This window comes from Ranitomeya imitator, chromosome 4 (genome assembly GCF_032444005.1).
Source record: "Ranitomeya imitator isolate aRanImi1 chromosome 4, aRanImi1.pri, whole genome shotgun sequence".
Taxonomy (NCBI): Eukaryota; Metazoa; Chordata; class Amphibia; order Anura; family Dendrobatidae; genus Ranitomeya; species Ranitomeya imitator.
The window spans coordinates 27,531,948-27,549,650 of NC_091285.1; the positions used below are offsets into that span (position 1 = coordinate 27,531,948).

The 17,703-nt window shown below is 40.5% G+C and overlaps 1 protein-coding gene across 3 annotated transcripts in view; it reads right to left on the bottom strand.

Annotated features, from left to right (window-relative positions):
- The window catches only part of CCND2 (cyclin D2), a 691,175-nt gene that overhangs the window by 19,292 nt on the left and 654,180 nt on the right, over window positions 1-17,703 (bottom strand). For all 3 annotated transcript variants that reach the window (XM_069763433.1, XM_069763434.1, XM_069763432.1), the window contains one exon: window positions 6,435-6,583. In XM_069763433.1, the coding sequence (XP_069619534.1) occupies window positions 6,435-6,583 (149 nt within the window). The remainder of the gene's footprint in view (window positions 1-6,434; window positions 6,584-17,703) is intronic.

Below are 17,703 nucleotides of genomic sequence, written 5' to 3' on the forward strand. Positions count from 1 at the left end.
AACGCCGGATTCAGGAGAACAGCGGCAATTACATCACATAATAAAAATTGCATATTTAGGTTTTCTTTAAAGCCCAAAAATGGACCCAAACCAGGTTGTTTTCAGCAGGATTTTCATAAATCTTGCCATTTTTCCTCAGGTCTGTCCTAACAGTCAAGAGAAAGTCCCCAGTAGTTTCTCTATATTTATCCAATATGGAGATACAATTATCAGAACGGTCTAAAAATGAAAACATTCCTTGATGACCACATCAGCCAATCGCAGGGCAGCTTTCATTTTCCAAGATCCGTTTAGGAAGTGACAGCTGGGCACTGATTGGTTCCTATGGACAACGAAGCGAGGCAGTTTTGATTAATGAGGCCTAGTAAATGTAGATGGTTTATATGTATATTTTTCCTATGCCTGGCAGCGTCTCCATTTTAAGTAATAATAAGGGCCAGCACATACAAATTTACCCTTTGTTCCCCTGCATAAATAGCTCTGAAGGGGGCCTTTATACAAAACTGTGGAAAAGGCCACGTTATCTAGGAAGTGATCTGTTGGATGTGACAACAGAAGATCATGCTGGATCATGGAGACCAGATGTGGTCACTCGATACCTGTTGCTAGGCAACAACCTGGCATTCGAGGCCTAAGGCTACTTTCACACTAGCGTTGTGTGACGTACGTCGCAATGCGTCGTTTTGGAGAAAAAACGCATCCTGCAAAGTTTCCCGCAGGATGCGTTTTTTTTTCCATAGACTTGCATTAGCCGACACATTGCGACGTATGGCCACACGTCGCATCAGTCATGCGACGGATGCGTCGTGTTTTGGCGGATCGTCGGCACAAAAAAAAACGTTGCATGTAACGTTTTTTTGAGCGTCGTGTCCGCCATTTCCAAACGCGCATGCGCGGCTGGAACTCCGCCCCCTCCTCCCCGGACCTTACAATGGGGCAGCGGATGCGTTGTATAACTGCATCCGCTGCCCCCCGTTGTTCATTTTTTTCCGCAGTTTGCGTCGGTACGTCGGGCCGACGCATGGCGACGGCCCCAGTACCGACGCTAGTGTGACAGTAGCCTAAGAGGGCACAGTTTGGGCCCACCATACGTATCCATGGGTTTAAATGGATAGATGGCATCAAAATCCAAATAAGTGTGGTCATGACCGTCCATGGGTGGACATATCATTGCGGCCACACAGGGACCCAAGGGGAAAGGGATCCAATTTCCACCTCCAAAGCAGGTGGAATTGTGCATTATGATGAGCAATTGGACTGCAAAGGGCCCATACACTGTTCTTACACAGGGGCCCGCTTCTGTCTGTGTCCACCAGTCAATTTCGCAGCACAACATTGTGACGTCGCCATGTTGTCCTAGCCTAAAAAGAGAATCGTGGAGAGCCCGGAAAGGCAACGACACGGTTAATTAGTTTCTTCCTTTTTCTTCCTCTCCGCTCTCTCTTGCGGAAAGGAGTCTCTTGAAAGATCAGCAGCTGACTCTATTTAAGCCCCCCTATGAGTCAGTAATACAGTATGCCGTTCTGTTCCAATAAAACCCCGCCGCCGCACAACTACGTCTCTCCGAAGAAATGTCCAAGACGCATCCAATACATTCAGCCTAGCAACACGCAGGTAAATAGGGGTCGCAGGCGTCGTCTCACACGGTAATTCCTAGATCTTACAATGGTTGGGGGTGGAGGTGAGTGTGTATGGGGGGGAGGGGTGGAGGTAATAACCACCAAAGCCACTACGACATTCATGTTACTGCTGACGGTAACATTGGGTTGGCCATTTTCAATGAGTCATTGACAGGAAGCCGCCCACACTGCGATTATTCTCCGCAGCTCCAATGTGTACAAAAAAAAGCCCTCCCAAAAAAACAAGTAAACTCTATATACCACAGCAGAATGGCAAAACATACCAGAATTTCCAGGAGTCCGGGACCACCACTATGCGCTAAACCTTGCCCTGAGCAGATGTTACAGAGAATTTGAAGGGCTTATTCATTCATAAAAGCACAATGTAGAGAAAATCGATTTACAAATAAAAAAAAAAAATATATATATATATATATATATATATATATATATATATATATATATATATATATATATATATATATATATATTATATAAATCGGATGATGTCCTGTTTTAGTCACCTGACTGCTGCTGCGAAAAACGGGACATTATTGATTTCACAGGATTTGCCAACACCAGAGGAAGGAAGGTTACAGCATCCCTTTCCAAAATGTTTGGGTCACGGTGTGACATTTGTTTGCCAGACTATTGTGACAGGGGGGGGGCAACCAAGTGTTTACCCCGCAGTGGCCCAGGCATTCAAACTGCCCACCACTATGTTGTGGCATATAGTGGAGGGTCCCAAGCTGGCCCTAAAAAGGCCGATAAGAGATCGTTCGATTGTAAACAGGCCGCGATCGCCACGTAAGCATGCAAATCTACTCGATCGTCGAGTGAGCGGATGGTTTATGGTGGCATAAGAATCATCATTGTCGGCAGCATATCGCCTGATGTAAAAGGAGGATGTGCTCCCCGCCACATATTATATGGGGACAGACAGGTCTTATCCACACTCCACATAGTATTTGTCGACTGGTGTGAATGGGCCAGTAAATTAGCGCAGATTGATTTACAGATAATCAGTGTTCATTTTTCTTTATATCTGTAAAGGCCACCGTTGTCTTAAATCCAGCGTGATTTTTTTAAAATTCCTGCGCCTTTCCATTCCTGACGAAGTAGCCTCTTCCCCCCCTGCATATAAAAGGTATTATTTTTAGACAAATGGGCCTAAAAATTATCATATATAAAATATTTATCATAATTTTTAGACCCATTTGCCTAAAAATAATAGCTTGATATGCAGGGAGGAAGGGGTGCCACACCGTCAGAGACGTCGAGGCGCAGGAAAAAAAGAAAATCACCACCGGATTGTGGAAAACAATGGCATTTACACTCCCTGGAATCAGAATAATTGTGCTCTTAAAAAGGGAAAACCCAGTCTAAATTCTGAATTCTCGAGCTAGGGTAGTATCAGTTTTACTACATCATGGTACAACGGATGGATTTCCCCTTTAAACAGGATACATTTTGTGTCCAAAAACCAAGAACAATATTATGTTCCGGCCCTTTAATAGAATAGAAGAATTCTCCGAGAAGCATCATCATCCCCGGGCTCTGGAGAAAACTTTGAAGGACTTTTTCAAAGTCAGTAGATCCTTGATAATGTAAGCCAGGCGAGGGACATTTTTTCCCCTGCTGCCAGCCGCGTTGCACCAATATAGACTTTTACCTCACATGAACCGCGCTGTGTTCAGTCTTATGACAGATACAGTATTCAAAAAAGCAATACAAACAATTAGGGATTCAGCCCATCCCAAGAATGAGGGGAATTTAACATCTCGCGGTGGTGATAACGTCAATATGGTTTTATTTATTTCCCCCCCGAGGATTTCTTCACACCAGTTCCTGACACGTTGGAGAGATAACCTACTTACTACCAATGTTTCTAGGAAATGACTTGGTACACAGATCTGAGAATTTTATTTCATTTAGGTCTGTCCCTTTATTTCAGACTTAAAGGGAATGTCTTATAAGGTTGAAAATGGGGGAGGTTATCGCCAAATTTATAAGACTCCATGGAGTCACTGCACCTCGGCTACATCTGGCGATATCAACAGTTAGACCTCTGGTAATTAGCAGGTCTGATGATGCAACCCCTTTAAAGTGCTATTCTAATCTTTGAAAGGAATGGCATAATGCCATCAATTTGTGATTAGTGGGTTTCTGACCTCCAGGACCACCACAGATCCTATGGATGAACAGGCCATAGCGCTGCCTTCACTGTCCTGGATATGCAGAGTCTTAAATCCACTCTGCTCCCTTCATTCTCAGGATCCTTGATAGTTCAGAAGATCACCTATCATAAAACAATAGCATATTATAGCAATGTGCCATCATCCCTTTGTGAAATGGGAAAACCCCTTTAAAGAGGAGCCGTCACCATGTCAAAAGTGACCAATTCTTGCCATTTTATTCCTATTGTTTCCCCGAGTATTCTTTTTTTTTTATTACTCTATCATACAGTTCCAGAGACATGGGCCTTTTTGTTTAGTGCTAATTTTTTATGGTCTTTACAAAGTGGGCGTGGCTTTCAGGATCCTCTGGGGCGTGTCCTTAGAAAACCCTGAGCCACGCCTCCTTAGTAAAGACCGTAAAAAATTAGCACTAATGGCTCATATCTCTGGAACTGTATGGCAGATTTTAAAGACATTATACTCTTGGGAGCAGTGGGAATAAAATAGCAAACTTTAGCTAATTTTGACCTGTTAACAGTTCACCTTTAAAGCCTAACTCTACTATATAAAAAAAAATTCTTGTGTCTGTATCCAACCCCCAACATCTCACACTTATAGGGCTCCAAGAAGCTTAGATTCAGGGAGGTTTTTTTTTTTTTTTACATGTGACATGGAGGGAACAAGATGGTCACCGGTTACCTTTCCTTTCCCTCAAATAGTTGGAAGAACCATTGGTAGACAGGGAGCATTGCTTAGCCTATAAGACTTCCTAAAATAAGCCAGCTGACTGTCTCCAAAACAGGAGACATTACCTCGTTGAGTAATCTAGTAATCTGTGTGGCACCATCAAGGAGCAAGAACCCTGAAAACAGTTGTCTATGGATTGTTGATTCCTTGCAGGAGACTCTGGTTTGGCTTTTGACTTTAGGCATCTTGTCAAGCTCTCTGAAGTCTTTGACTTCCAAAAGATGACATTAGATGAATAGCTTTCTTCCTTGTGGAATAGAGCTAATTTCCCTACTTATTTCCTGGAATTGGTGGCTCCATACCACAACTAGTCATCTCTAGGAGGCAAAACATCACCCACCCATAGACCTCTTAGCTAGAGTTGTGCAAAATGATACGAAAGACCTAGTCCATCGGTCATGTCATCTTTGACCGTTGAATGGGAGTTGTGAGAATCGTCTCTTATCTGATGGTATCCGTGGCTCCTTTTAATTTAATTTGATGGCCTAGCGCGACGTCACATGTGTGTCATGACACAATGACGACATCGTACCAGGCCAGGTACTCAAAAGAAGGGTCTTGCATACCAGGAGCTATGAGGCGGTTCTCAGGTCTACGATACAGCGGTCACAGATTACTGAATTGGCCGATAGACCACACCAACTCTACAACTAACCCTTGTATGACTGACTGCCACTTTGCTTATCGACTTTAGGTCTGGTTCACATGGAAGACCTGGGACAACCACCAGGTCTCCTGACATAAGCCAAGTGCCTCACAGGCATATTTGAGGCAGTTAGATAAGGATACCAGGCGGTTGGGCTGGTTCTTCTGATCTGAGCACAGTCCATATTTCGCAAACGTGTGAAACGGGCCTTACCAATTTATCATAATAATAGAGAGCCATGAAATCAATTGCTTTTCACTTTCTTATTCCTTTTTTTTTCAGAATCCTGACAACCCCTTTAAAGAAAGATTATATTTGCATCTGGTCATTTTCTCAGGCAGCCTTCACAGGATATAGACTAATTTGTGGGGAATGTCCTGAGTGTGAATCATACAATCTTGATGGTGGATTTTTTTTTTTTATCAAGTCTTAATAATAATAATAAAAAAAAAAAATTTCCAAAAATGATCTGATTCATACAAAAAGTATCAAAATGAATAGCAGGTAAAGTTCAACACCCGAAAGAGTGTAGGAGGAAGCCAGGACGTGGAACAAACACCCTCGTCCACAGCCTTTCGTAGAGTTCCCGCATCATATATTATAGGAGGACCAGAAATACTCATCCTACAAGTTAATGAGCCATTTCCTTCTATTTGAACTTCTTCTAAAAGGGGCGGTTTGCCAATTCCAAAAGGGAAGGGGGTCATCTAAAATTAGGAAGGACTGTAAACAAAACTGCATTGTGGGAATCGAAGAGGCTGCTGTTGAAGGGTCAGATCTGTATGATTGTAGTTTAAGGGGGTTGTCCGGTATGTATTTTGGGCTAAATATTTTTGTAATTAGGTTTTGTTTAAAAAATTCACACCATTTGCTTTCTCCAGATGTGAAATTCTAAAAACATTCATGCATGCAATTTTAGGAGCCCACCTTCTAATTTGTCTGGTGTCCCCCTTTAAGCTTTTGTTTGAGCCCAGCTTCTAATTTGTTTGGTGTTCCCCTTTAAGCTTTTGTTTGCACAGGAGACAGTCTTCGCAAGGCTGGAATACCAGGCAGCTGCTTGGTGCCAAATGACAAATGCTCTTTTAAGGGCATTGATCCAGCAGCACGAAATACCGCACAACTCCAAAGACTCAATCAAAAGTGGCAAAAATCAATCCCTGACAGCAGCTGCAGATCCAATATGGAGGCTGAAAGAAATTCCAGACCCCCTTTTTTTTGGCTCATGTTAATATTTTTGCTACTCACCACATCTGTGTTAGTGATCTTAGCCAAGTGCTCCGTCAGACTATCTCCAGAGAGGTCGCTTTCTGCGTCGTCCAACTGCAGCCCGCAAATTGCGGCTCCCACGCTTCCAGTCGCTATCATAGATGGTGGGTAGAGGGCGAAATTAAAATCTGCAAACAGCAGGATAAAAATGAAAAAAAAACAAGAGTCAGGAAACGGTAAGAATTATCCACAGAACAGCTGAGCTTTACTTATTGATGTAGCAGAGCTGAGGAAGTTTGTGACTAAATATCTTTAAGAGAACCTGTTACCACATCAATTTTTTTGCTTTTATTTTATTCCTGCTATTCACATATTCAGTTTTGTTTTTTAAATCCACCATATGGACTTTTTCATTGCAAAAAAAAAACATGGCTTAAGAGATCCTCTGGGGCGTGTCTTTAGGCTGCTCTGCATAATTACCCTATAAACCACACCCCCTTATAAAGACCATAAAATTATTATGGAATAAAAAGGCACATTTTAAAATCTGCCATAAGACCTCTTTACTTAGTACTACTTTTATGGCCTTTACCAAAAAAGCGTGGTACAAGGGATCCTCTGGGATGTGTTTTTAGGCTGATCTGCATAATTACCTTATAAAGACCATAAAATTATTACGGAATAAAAAGGCTTATTTTAAAAATCGGCCATATGTGCAACTTCATCTAGTACTACTATTATGATCTTTACAAAAAAAAAAAAAAATGTGCGGCACAAGGGATCCTCTGGGGCGTGTCTTCAGGCTGCCATGCATAATTACCCTATAAACCACACCCCCTTATCAAAACTTTAAAATTATCACTGAATAAAAAGGCTCATATCTCTGGAACTATCTGGTGGATGTTAAAAAAAACAAAAACCGAAATACTCAGGGGAGCAATGGGAATACAATAAGAGCTAACACTTTTCACCTGGTGACAGGTTCTCTTTAAAAGAATGTCCCAAACTTAGGGTCTGAAAAAATGATTAGTATTTTGGAAAAACCCCTTAAATTAGTGCTGTTTTTATTTTTTTTTCGTATAGTCAGTCAAAAATCTCAAGTATTAGGATTACTATGGGTCTATCGGTTTTTTTTTTAGAAAAGCTGTTGTTGATTGCCCGTCCTTGAGATAGCCAGAGGGGAATGGGGACATGGTAACTGTTTCGTATAGTCAGTCAAAAATCTCAGGTATTAGGATTATTTTGGGCCCATCGTTTTTTTTTTGGAAAAGCTGTTGTTGATTGCCCGTCCTTGAGATAGCCAGAGCGGAATGTGGACGTGGTAACTGTCAGACTTGAAATATTCAGCTCTGCTACATCTAACAAAAACAAAAAAAAAAAAGATTCAAAATACTTTACAGCTTTTCTTACTTATAGGAATATTCATGTTACACGAGAACGAGTGCGCCAGCGTCGACAGCTGCCAAATGCGATGCGTTCTAGGATATGTAACTCGTACGCTGTAATTCTCGTCTGGCATAAAAGAGTCATAGTGCCTATGCCAGCCAGCTCTGCTGTAGGTCCCACTCCACGTGTGGTCACAAGAGACCCCGAAAAGAGGTCCAATCACCTAGTTATCCTCCTTAATGTCATTCAGAATGCAAATGAGACAGCAAACGAATGGCGAGAGGCCCAGGGTGACCTGGAGGGTGGGGAGGGGGATCAGCATTCACTGTTCTCCTTGCGCTAACCCCTCGAAAGCAAAGCGCCATAAACTCAGCCATCAAAAGCTCACACATGCCTCAGCCGTGAAGGACAATTTGCATCAGCGGCCTCAATTTTTAGCATATTAATTAACTGCTGTAAAAAGGGCGGCAAGTGTCTTGGAGTGCAGCCGCCATTGTGAAGTGTCCTCCTAACCCCCCTGCTATTGAGTCATGTCTGAGACCTTCATATAATACAAAAAGACAATGGATTTTTTTTCCCTCTCCTCTATGGGGGAGGTGAAGTTTTATTACCCACCACCGTCTAAGACCCCGGGAAATAGTAAAATTCCATATCCGTACACATTTTTTCTGCCATACCCAATTAATATAGACGAATCCGAAAAATAGGCCATGTTGTCCATGATAGGAACCTTACTCCATGTTTATAAATCCATATCTATACACATTTTCTCCAGCCTAATACAGACAGGAGGAGGTTTACAGGTACAAAACATAGGCCTCGTTGCCCATAGCAACGCCACTGGGACACAGTCCAGTGTTGGGTCTGGAAAGTAGTATAAATCTATACTGGGCCATATTTTTCTGGCCTACCCCTATCTGGACGTAATTTAGTACAAAAATAAAGGCCCCGTTGCCAATAGCAACCAAACGCCATGTTTTTAAATGCATACGAGAACACACTGGTGTTATTACTGTAGGCAGGAGGAGGTAACAAGGACAAAAACATAGGCCACGTTGCCAATGGTAACCAGACATTGTCCATTTTGAAAAAAGTGGAGTGTTCTAATTGGTGACTATATAAGCTCTTATTTTTTGGGGCCCGAATTTTGGCTACATTCATACTTGACAACAATCCAAATTTCGATAAGTCATAGGGGTGAAAAATTTGCCATAAAATGGCATTCCTGGGTGTGGACTGAATGTCCTAATTCCAGGCATTAAATGTATGTATATTATACATTGGGTGGACCGTAAAGTACTGTTGCGTTTTTTTTTGTTCTTTTTTCAAAGTGAAAACCTCCGTAGCGAATATATGTGGTGACGGTGCACAAAGCTGAACAGAATTTACCGTAGATTTTGGTTAACAGTTCATATGTGTGATATTTCTCAGTATTCCAGGAATAAGAAAACTCATGACTCATAAATCTTCGGGTTTTTTTTGCTTAGTAGGCAGAGTGCTAACTCCGAATTGTGCAAGGTACGAATTTGGCTAACGCCGAGCCCCACCTTTCCTTTTTAAGAAAAAAAAATGACGAGGGACAAGATAAATGCAAAAAAATTAAACTGCAGAAGCTCCTGCCAATAGGCCTATTTTGGGTCTGAAATATGGAAAAGCAAATGCCTATATTAAGGGTTCAAAATGGCCCTAGCTTCTGCCAGACAGTAGTGTTCAGAACTAAGCCACCTGCAAGTGGCATACATACATTTTTAGCCATTTCTCTTAAGTTGGGGATCACAGTTTTGTTAAAAAAAAAAAAGCCATTTTTATGCTTCATCATCATCATCATCATCACACTCTATTTACTACTTATGTTAAATTACAGTGACATCACTGCTTTATCGATAGGCCCCATTTTATTGCAAGAGTGACATCTTCACTACTTAATATATAATGCTGTATACTGTATTACCGTGACACCACCACTGTCCAGTTGTACTCCATATTGTGCTGGACAGATATCACTACTCTGAAAATATAAACATAATGTACTGTAGAGACCTTACCAATCTCCATATGCTACACGTATAATATTGGAGGAGTGACATCACCACTGTATTACAGTGACATCACTGATCTCTCCATACACACATTGTATAGGAGGAGTGACAACACCACTCACCCGATATACCACATATTATATAGGAGTGACATCACTACTCTCCCGATATACCACATTATATAGGAGGACTGACATCACCACTGTATTACAGTGACATCACTGATCTCTCCATACACTACATATGGTATAGGAGGAGTGACATCACCACTCTCCCGATATACCACATATTATATACAGCAGGAGTGACATCACCACTGTATTACAGTGACATTATTGATATCTCCATACACCACATATTGTATAGGAGGAGTGACATCACCACTCTCCCGATACACCACATATTGTATAGGAGAAGTGACATCACCACTCTCCCGATACACCACATATTGTATAGGGGGAGTGATATCACAAATATCCCGATACACTACATAGTGTATAGGAGGAGTGACATTACCACTCTCCGGATATACTACACATTTTATAGGAGGAGTGACATCACCACTCTCACGATATACCACATACTGTATAGTAGGAGTGACATCACCATTCTCCCGATATACCACAAATATTGTATAGGAGGCGTGACATCACCACTCTCCCAATACACCACAATTTCACTGAAGTGGCGTTACCAATTTCCCAATGTAGAAGGTCTACTGGAAAATATCACCACCACTCCCCCATATAAACCACATATTTCGATGGAGTGACATCACCACTGCATGACATCATAGATATATATTATAAGATGTATTTGGATAGATAAGAGGGGATGGAAAAGTAATTCAGTGGTTAAAAAGAAAAAAAATTAAGTGGTGACTCACGATACCAAGATTAAAACATCTCATTTTCTTGGCCAAGAACACATAGAAAAATCTTGTTTAGTTAGCACAGGGAGGCGCGAGGCCCGTGACATTTTATAGATCCCTCAGCGCTTTGAGTAACTTCACACAAAACATGTCCAATTGACTCCACTGACCTCATCTACAATTAAAATAAAGCAGCCCAAATTAGTGCCAAATGTCATCACTATGTAATTGTCACATACTCAAAAATAGAGAAAAGGGACTATATTTAGCATTCGGTGGTGTCATGCCTCAAAAATAGAGGACACGGATGTTACTTCCCAGCGCTTGTTTTGAGCCATTTTAAAAGGGGTGGTCCGTGATGTAGAAAAAAATGCCAAATGGCTATAATCTGTAATATACAAGGGGGGATATTCTACCACCACAATCTCCCCAAAAAAGAGGTAAATAGGAATAAGTAACACTGTGTACAATACATTAATAATACAACAAATTGGTTATATCATCGTCGTAGGAAAGTTTTCCATCATAGAGGAAAAAGTTTGATGACTGACATCAGCATCTAATTATCCCAGGCAAATTGGAGTGGATTGTAATGTTGACCATTACCCATTAGATAGCCGTCGGCTATCTAAAAAAATGATTTGGTGTTAACATTCCAATTGCAAAATCTTTCTCTCCAACGATCATCTGTTGGGCTAGATTCGGGAGGTCCCAATTCCTGATGAAATTGGTTTATGGAGGCCATTATACAAAGTCAAGATCAGCTTTATACAAGGTTCCCAGGTTTCCAAGTATTAAAGACCCATTGCTGTTAGCTGCCCCAAAGAGGGTGGTGGAATCTTGAAGGTCCTTGGCCATTTCCAGTTTTGACCGCAATAATTTGTCTGGCGGTTCCCATCGGGCCTGATTGTGTAATAGGCCTTAGTTACATTTCATTCGTAGTAATGAAACACCTTGTGGCAGAACCAATATTAAGGCTTGGTCCACACTCAAAGTCTGGATACGTAGCGACAAGGGGACCTCCATTCTCTTAACCGACAGTTGTCCTAAGGTTGGGGTTCCCACTTAACGATCCCGTAAATAGCCAATAAGCCGTAATTGTGGGACAACCATTTAACTATCATCTGACTTCCCTGACAAGAGAAAGGTCACGAAACATCTAGACGCCATGATGGATGTAACCGGAACAAAAGGTAGAATTCAAGCAAACATATACACATTTTACGTCGATGTGTACAGTAGCTTGATCTTCAAAAGTAGAGTTGTTCTTTAAGTTCCATGTTCGAAGAAAAATAAAAGAATGGCGAAAAATTAAGGGGGCGATTGATGAAGCCCTTTTCGTCAGAACATTGCGTGGAGGAGCTGCAACTGTTGCCATTTTTTACCCCAATTTTTCGAAAAGTGGCCAAATCTTTGCCGACCAGGTCATGGCCTAATGTTGACAAATTCAATCTAAGCCAGAAAAGTGGACTAAATTATAACAGAAATGTACTCCAGTCAAATTTTTACTCAAGTGGACTCATGATTACCGCCAGCCTTGATGAATTCCGCCTCATGTCTTCTTTGAACTCTGATTTCGACAATTAGACATCGTCTGCCTACTCTTTCGGAAAAAAAAAAAAATCACTTCGACATCTAGAGAGATGCTGTTCAAGGAAACAAGAAATACACTGATCACATTCAGTAGACAGAACGAGGGTCTCCAGACCACTGATCCGAGTGACGTGACCAGACGTCACGCGGGTACTCAACCGGTTAATACGAGGAGTGCCCATAATATAACCTTAATAGAGGCCTTGTCGGCAAATATTCTCCTGGAAGGCAGGCCTCCTTTCCAATGGGCACATTTCCCAGTAGAAGACAAATCTCCCAGTCCATATTTGTTTTATGAAACCACGAAAACCATAAGTGGAAAAAAACACAACTTGTTGACAGTAAATCAGCCGATTTAAAAAATGGCAGCTTGTTCCTTTTTTGAGATATAGAGTCAATCAAAAGCATTCATAAGGATTCAATATCTACCAAGAGAACTTGGATTCCTCACACTCTGAGAAACAGTGCGGAAAGCTGGCACGCTAGTACTGGGACACAATTTTTTTTTTTTCCAGGAGTTTTTGGAGCAGAAAGTTCCCAAAATCCATCAGTTTTTATTAGACAGTTCTTGAAAAAAGTGCGAGGATACCCGGAGATGTTGTAGGCCATAGCAACACATAGTATTTGCACTTTTGGGGTATGTTCACAGTTTTTTTTTACATTGATTTTGGAGTGGATTCTTCTTCAAAATCCACATTAAAAAAAAGAGCTTTGACTACCTGAATGAGCTTCCTAATATCCATGGGAAAACGCTTACCACTGTACATTGCTGTTTCTTTCCCCCTTTTTTTTACATCATTACCAATTTTGACATGGGGACTATAATACATTTCTAGATTTCACAATTGAATAATAAGAAACAGGATAAAAATTGTACCATACAAAAAAAAAAAGTATCAAAATTCACAAGGTTTTTTTATGTGGATTTTACTGCAAAATCCTCTTGGGAAAAAAAACAAACAAAAAAAACTTTGAATAAGTTTCCTGTTGATTTTAATTGGAAAATAAGCCTCTAAGGCATATGTTTTAGTTTTTTCCATGTGGAAGAAAGAAGGACCATGTAAGGGTACGTATACAGTTTTTTATGTGGGTTTTGGTGCGGATTCTGTACCTAAATCCACATTTAAAAGAAAAAAAAAAACATTTCAAACCTGATCATTTGCAAGAGAAACAGAATTTTTTTATTTTTAACATAGATAAAAAAAGAAAATGGCATGTCAATTCTTTAGTATATTTCCAAACAAAACGCAGTAAAATGTGCATTGTTTGGCACAATTTTTATTGTAGTTTTTGGAGAGGTTTTTGCAATGGAAACACGATAAAACCCACACGATATTACTACACCCCATATTAGAATTTGAAAAAAAAAAATTCTCCCCAAAAATTATGTAGAAAAATGCATCAAAACAGTGTTGAAAAATGTCCATCTTTACAAAACCATGTGCATTTTAGGTATGTTTTTTTACACATGAATTAAATAGGACCTATCACTTACTAAAACGAAGTAATTTTCTTTATCTGGTGTAAATGCCGCTGTTCTCCTGAATCCAGCGAGGTTTTTCTTTTCTTCCTGCTCCTCTCCGTTCCTGAGATATGGCCTATTTTTCCCTGCATATAAATCTAGTCTTTTTATCAACTGGGTGTGGTTCTCAAAGATAGCACCCACTTGGCTTACAATGCTAGATTTGTATACCTGGGAATAAGTGACCATATCTCGGGAACGGAGAGGCGCAGAAACAAGGGAAAAACATCGCCGGATTCAGGAGGACAGCAGCATTTACATATATATATATATATATATATATATATATATATATATATATATATATATATATATATATATATATATATATATATATATATATATATATATATATCTCAAGTTACAGGTCCTGTTTAAAGGGAAGGTGGCAGTTCTTGACGGTTTCTAAAAAAATAAAATGGTAGCGAGGTTCACCAGCAATACAACCTCTCCTCTGATGATCCCTGGGACAAAATCACAAGGACTTGGGTGTTTTTTTTTTTGTAATTTCCAATTATTTTGAATGAGAGTATTGAACGCTCCATTGTAAGTGAGAAATAAGAACCTTCATTATCCTTCAGACTATGAGGTTCCGAGTGGTCAGTCTTGTGATTCTTCTCCCAACTTAGAAATTACAAGAATTTCCACAAGTTTGATCCGATGGTTACTACATACTTATACTGTGACCATTATTTGTTTTTTTTTCACCACGAGATCGAGATTTTGCATTTTTTTAGAATCCTCAAAAGATGATGGTCCCAAGACCTCAACTCCATAGCCATATATGAGGCTGATCAGATCGGGTCCGGAAACAGAGACCCCGCACCCCATTTTACACAATGAACGCTAAAGGTGCACAGCTGCAGCAAAGAGGATGATATTTCACCAAATGGTGGCAGATTTCAGCTCTGAAGCCAGCAGATCTGTTAACACAGCTAAAAAAAAAAAAAAAAAAAACCACTTCTCAGATCAGTCAAAAAATAAGTAATGGGAATCTGTTTGAGCAGAATTATATTTATGCATTTTCTTACATATATCCGAATAATTGTTTTAGGCTCCAGTAGTTTGGGAAAGATGGGCAAGAACTTTTTTGAGCCACATGGCCATCACCTGAAGCGCTTAAAATTTTGGAAATATTTTTTATAGATTTGTATTCATTTATTTTAAAGAAATTTAAGATGGCATAACATTATTAAATGAACTGCAACTGCGTAAAAGCAGCACGCTTCCTCACCGGTCTATTAATATGACATTTTACAAAGGCCCATGCGGTAGGTTCTCCTCACCACGACTTACAGACATGCAAATGTGGTCTGCAATTCTGTGAACCCGGACTGTTCAGCCTCATATCTAGACTTCGCCTGTAACCAAAGTATAACAGACACCATGCCCTTTACACACACACAAACGCGTCTTTACAGCCTCACTGCATGTATCTGTGTGACTGCTCCTCGCAAGACGATTACCATAAAAAGAAATATGCGACCATTACATAAGTGGAAGGACAGAATCCATGCAAGTTTATTCAAAGGTTATTACATAGGTCTAAATACATGACATATCTTTTACTTATAGTGAGTTACATCCTGTATTATACCCCAGACCTGAACTCACTATTCTGCTGGTGCAGTCACTGTGTACATACATTACATTACTGATCCTGAGTTACATCCTGCATTATACTCCAGAGCTGCACTCACTATTCTGCTGGTGCGGTCACTGTGTACATACATTACTGATCCTGAGTTACATCCTGTATTATACCCCAGACCTGAACTCACTATTCTGCTGGTGCAGTCACTGTGTACATACATTACATTACTGATCCGGAGTTACATCCTGTATTATACCCCAGAGCTGCGCTCACTATTCTGCTGGTGCAGTCACTGTGTACATACATTACATTACTGATCCTGAGTTACATCCTGTATTATACCCCAGAGCTGCACTCACTATTCTGCTGGTGCAGTCACTGTGTACATACATTACTGATCCTGAGTTACATCCTGTATTATACTCCAGAGCTGCACTCACTATTCTGCTGGTGCAGTCACTGTGTATATACATTACATTACTTATCCTGAGTTACATCCTGTATTATACTCCAGAGCTGCACTCACTATTCTGCTGGTGCAGTCACTGTGTATATACATTACATTACTGATCCTGTGTGACATCCTGTATTATACTCCAGAGCTGCACTCACTATTCTGCTGGTGCAGTCACTGTGTACATACATTACATTACTGATCCTGAGTTACATCCTGCATTATACTCCAGAGCTGCACTCACTATTCTGCTGGTGCAGTCACTGTGTACATACATTACTGATCCTGAGTTACATCCTGTATTATACCCCAGACCTGAACTCACTATTCTGCTGGTGCAGTCACTGTGTACATACATTACATTACTGATCCTGAGTTACATCCTGTATTGTATCCCAGAGCTGCACTCACTATTCTGCTGGTGCAGTCACTGTGTACATACATTACATTACTGATCCTGAGTTACATCCTGTATTATACTCCAGAGCTGCACTCACTATTCTGCTGTGCAGTCACTGTGTACATACATTACATTACTGATCCTGAGTTACATCCTGTATTATACTCCAGAGCTGCACTCACTATTCTGCTGGTGCAGTCACTGTGTACATACAGTACTGTCAGCAATTTGTTGTATTTATTTATGTTTTAAATTTTTCATACATTCCCAGAGATATGTTATGACATTTTTGTTTAGAGCAACTTTTTATGATTTTTGCTAAAGGGGCGTGGTCATAGGAATCCTCCTTTAGATCATGAAGATTAGTACTGAATAAAAACTCATCTATGGAACCATATGGTGGATTAAAAAAAAAAAAATACACAAAACTGAATACTTTATCAGAGCAAAAACTGGCGACTTGAATTGAATTTTAAATATAGTTCTGCAAGCTTCAGAGCTTAATTTTCCCAGCATTCCTTCTGCTCTCCTGGTGAACCTTCTGCAAAATGCCAGCAAGCATCTAACGTAGGAAAATTAACTTGCCCCCTGCTGCATCTACAGGAGTTCCACCAAGCTTTCTATCGGTTCAGGGCTTCCAACGACGGCCAGCAGAATTGTGAGTTCAGCTCTTGAGTATAATAATGTAGTAACACAGAATCAGTAATGTGTTTAAAAAGTTAGTAAACTTTTTATTTGGATTAAAACTAGATGTTAACTTTGTCTTTGAGTAACAGGACCAATCATTGGAAGTGATAGCCAGAAAGTGGTGCACCCAAACGAATTAGCATATTAGTCAAGCTAATTTGCATATTAGTCATGAAAATTTACCAGAACTGCCATATTCAACACCAGAAGGGTTAAGTATGAGGAATCTCCGTGTTATATGTGGATAAGAAGCCTAGGTGTGGTACAGAAGTATGCGCTCCCCGCCACACCTAGCCATTCTCATAGAGTCTCTGTAAGCTCATTTATCTGCTGCAGTCAGATGCCAGGCCTGCTAGGCAGGAAGTCAATACCACCCATATACAGACTAAGAGGACGCATATTTTTTTTTTTCCGTTGGGTGGGGGATGGAAATCAACCAATAATTCTATTCCCTGGATTGATCTATGCAGGATCTGCCCCTACAGAACCGCAGGAACTTGGCATGGAAAATCCGCGATATTTACTACAGTGGCCACTGCTGGTGAAACGTAGCATTACATGGCAGCCTCTCTTACAAATGACCGCCTATGTAATACAATGGCAGTTTGAGGCTGGGAGAGAGGGTCCGACTGCTTGTTATAGGGGTTGACCCCAATCCATCATGTCCTCATACAAAAGAAAAATCAAAGATGGGGTTGACCAGAAAGGGTATGTTAAAATTGCTTTCAGTGAACATACTAGTCTACTAAGTCCAGGAAATGT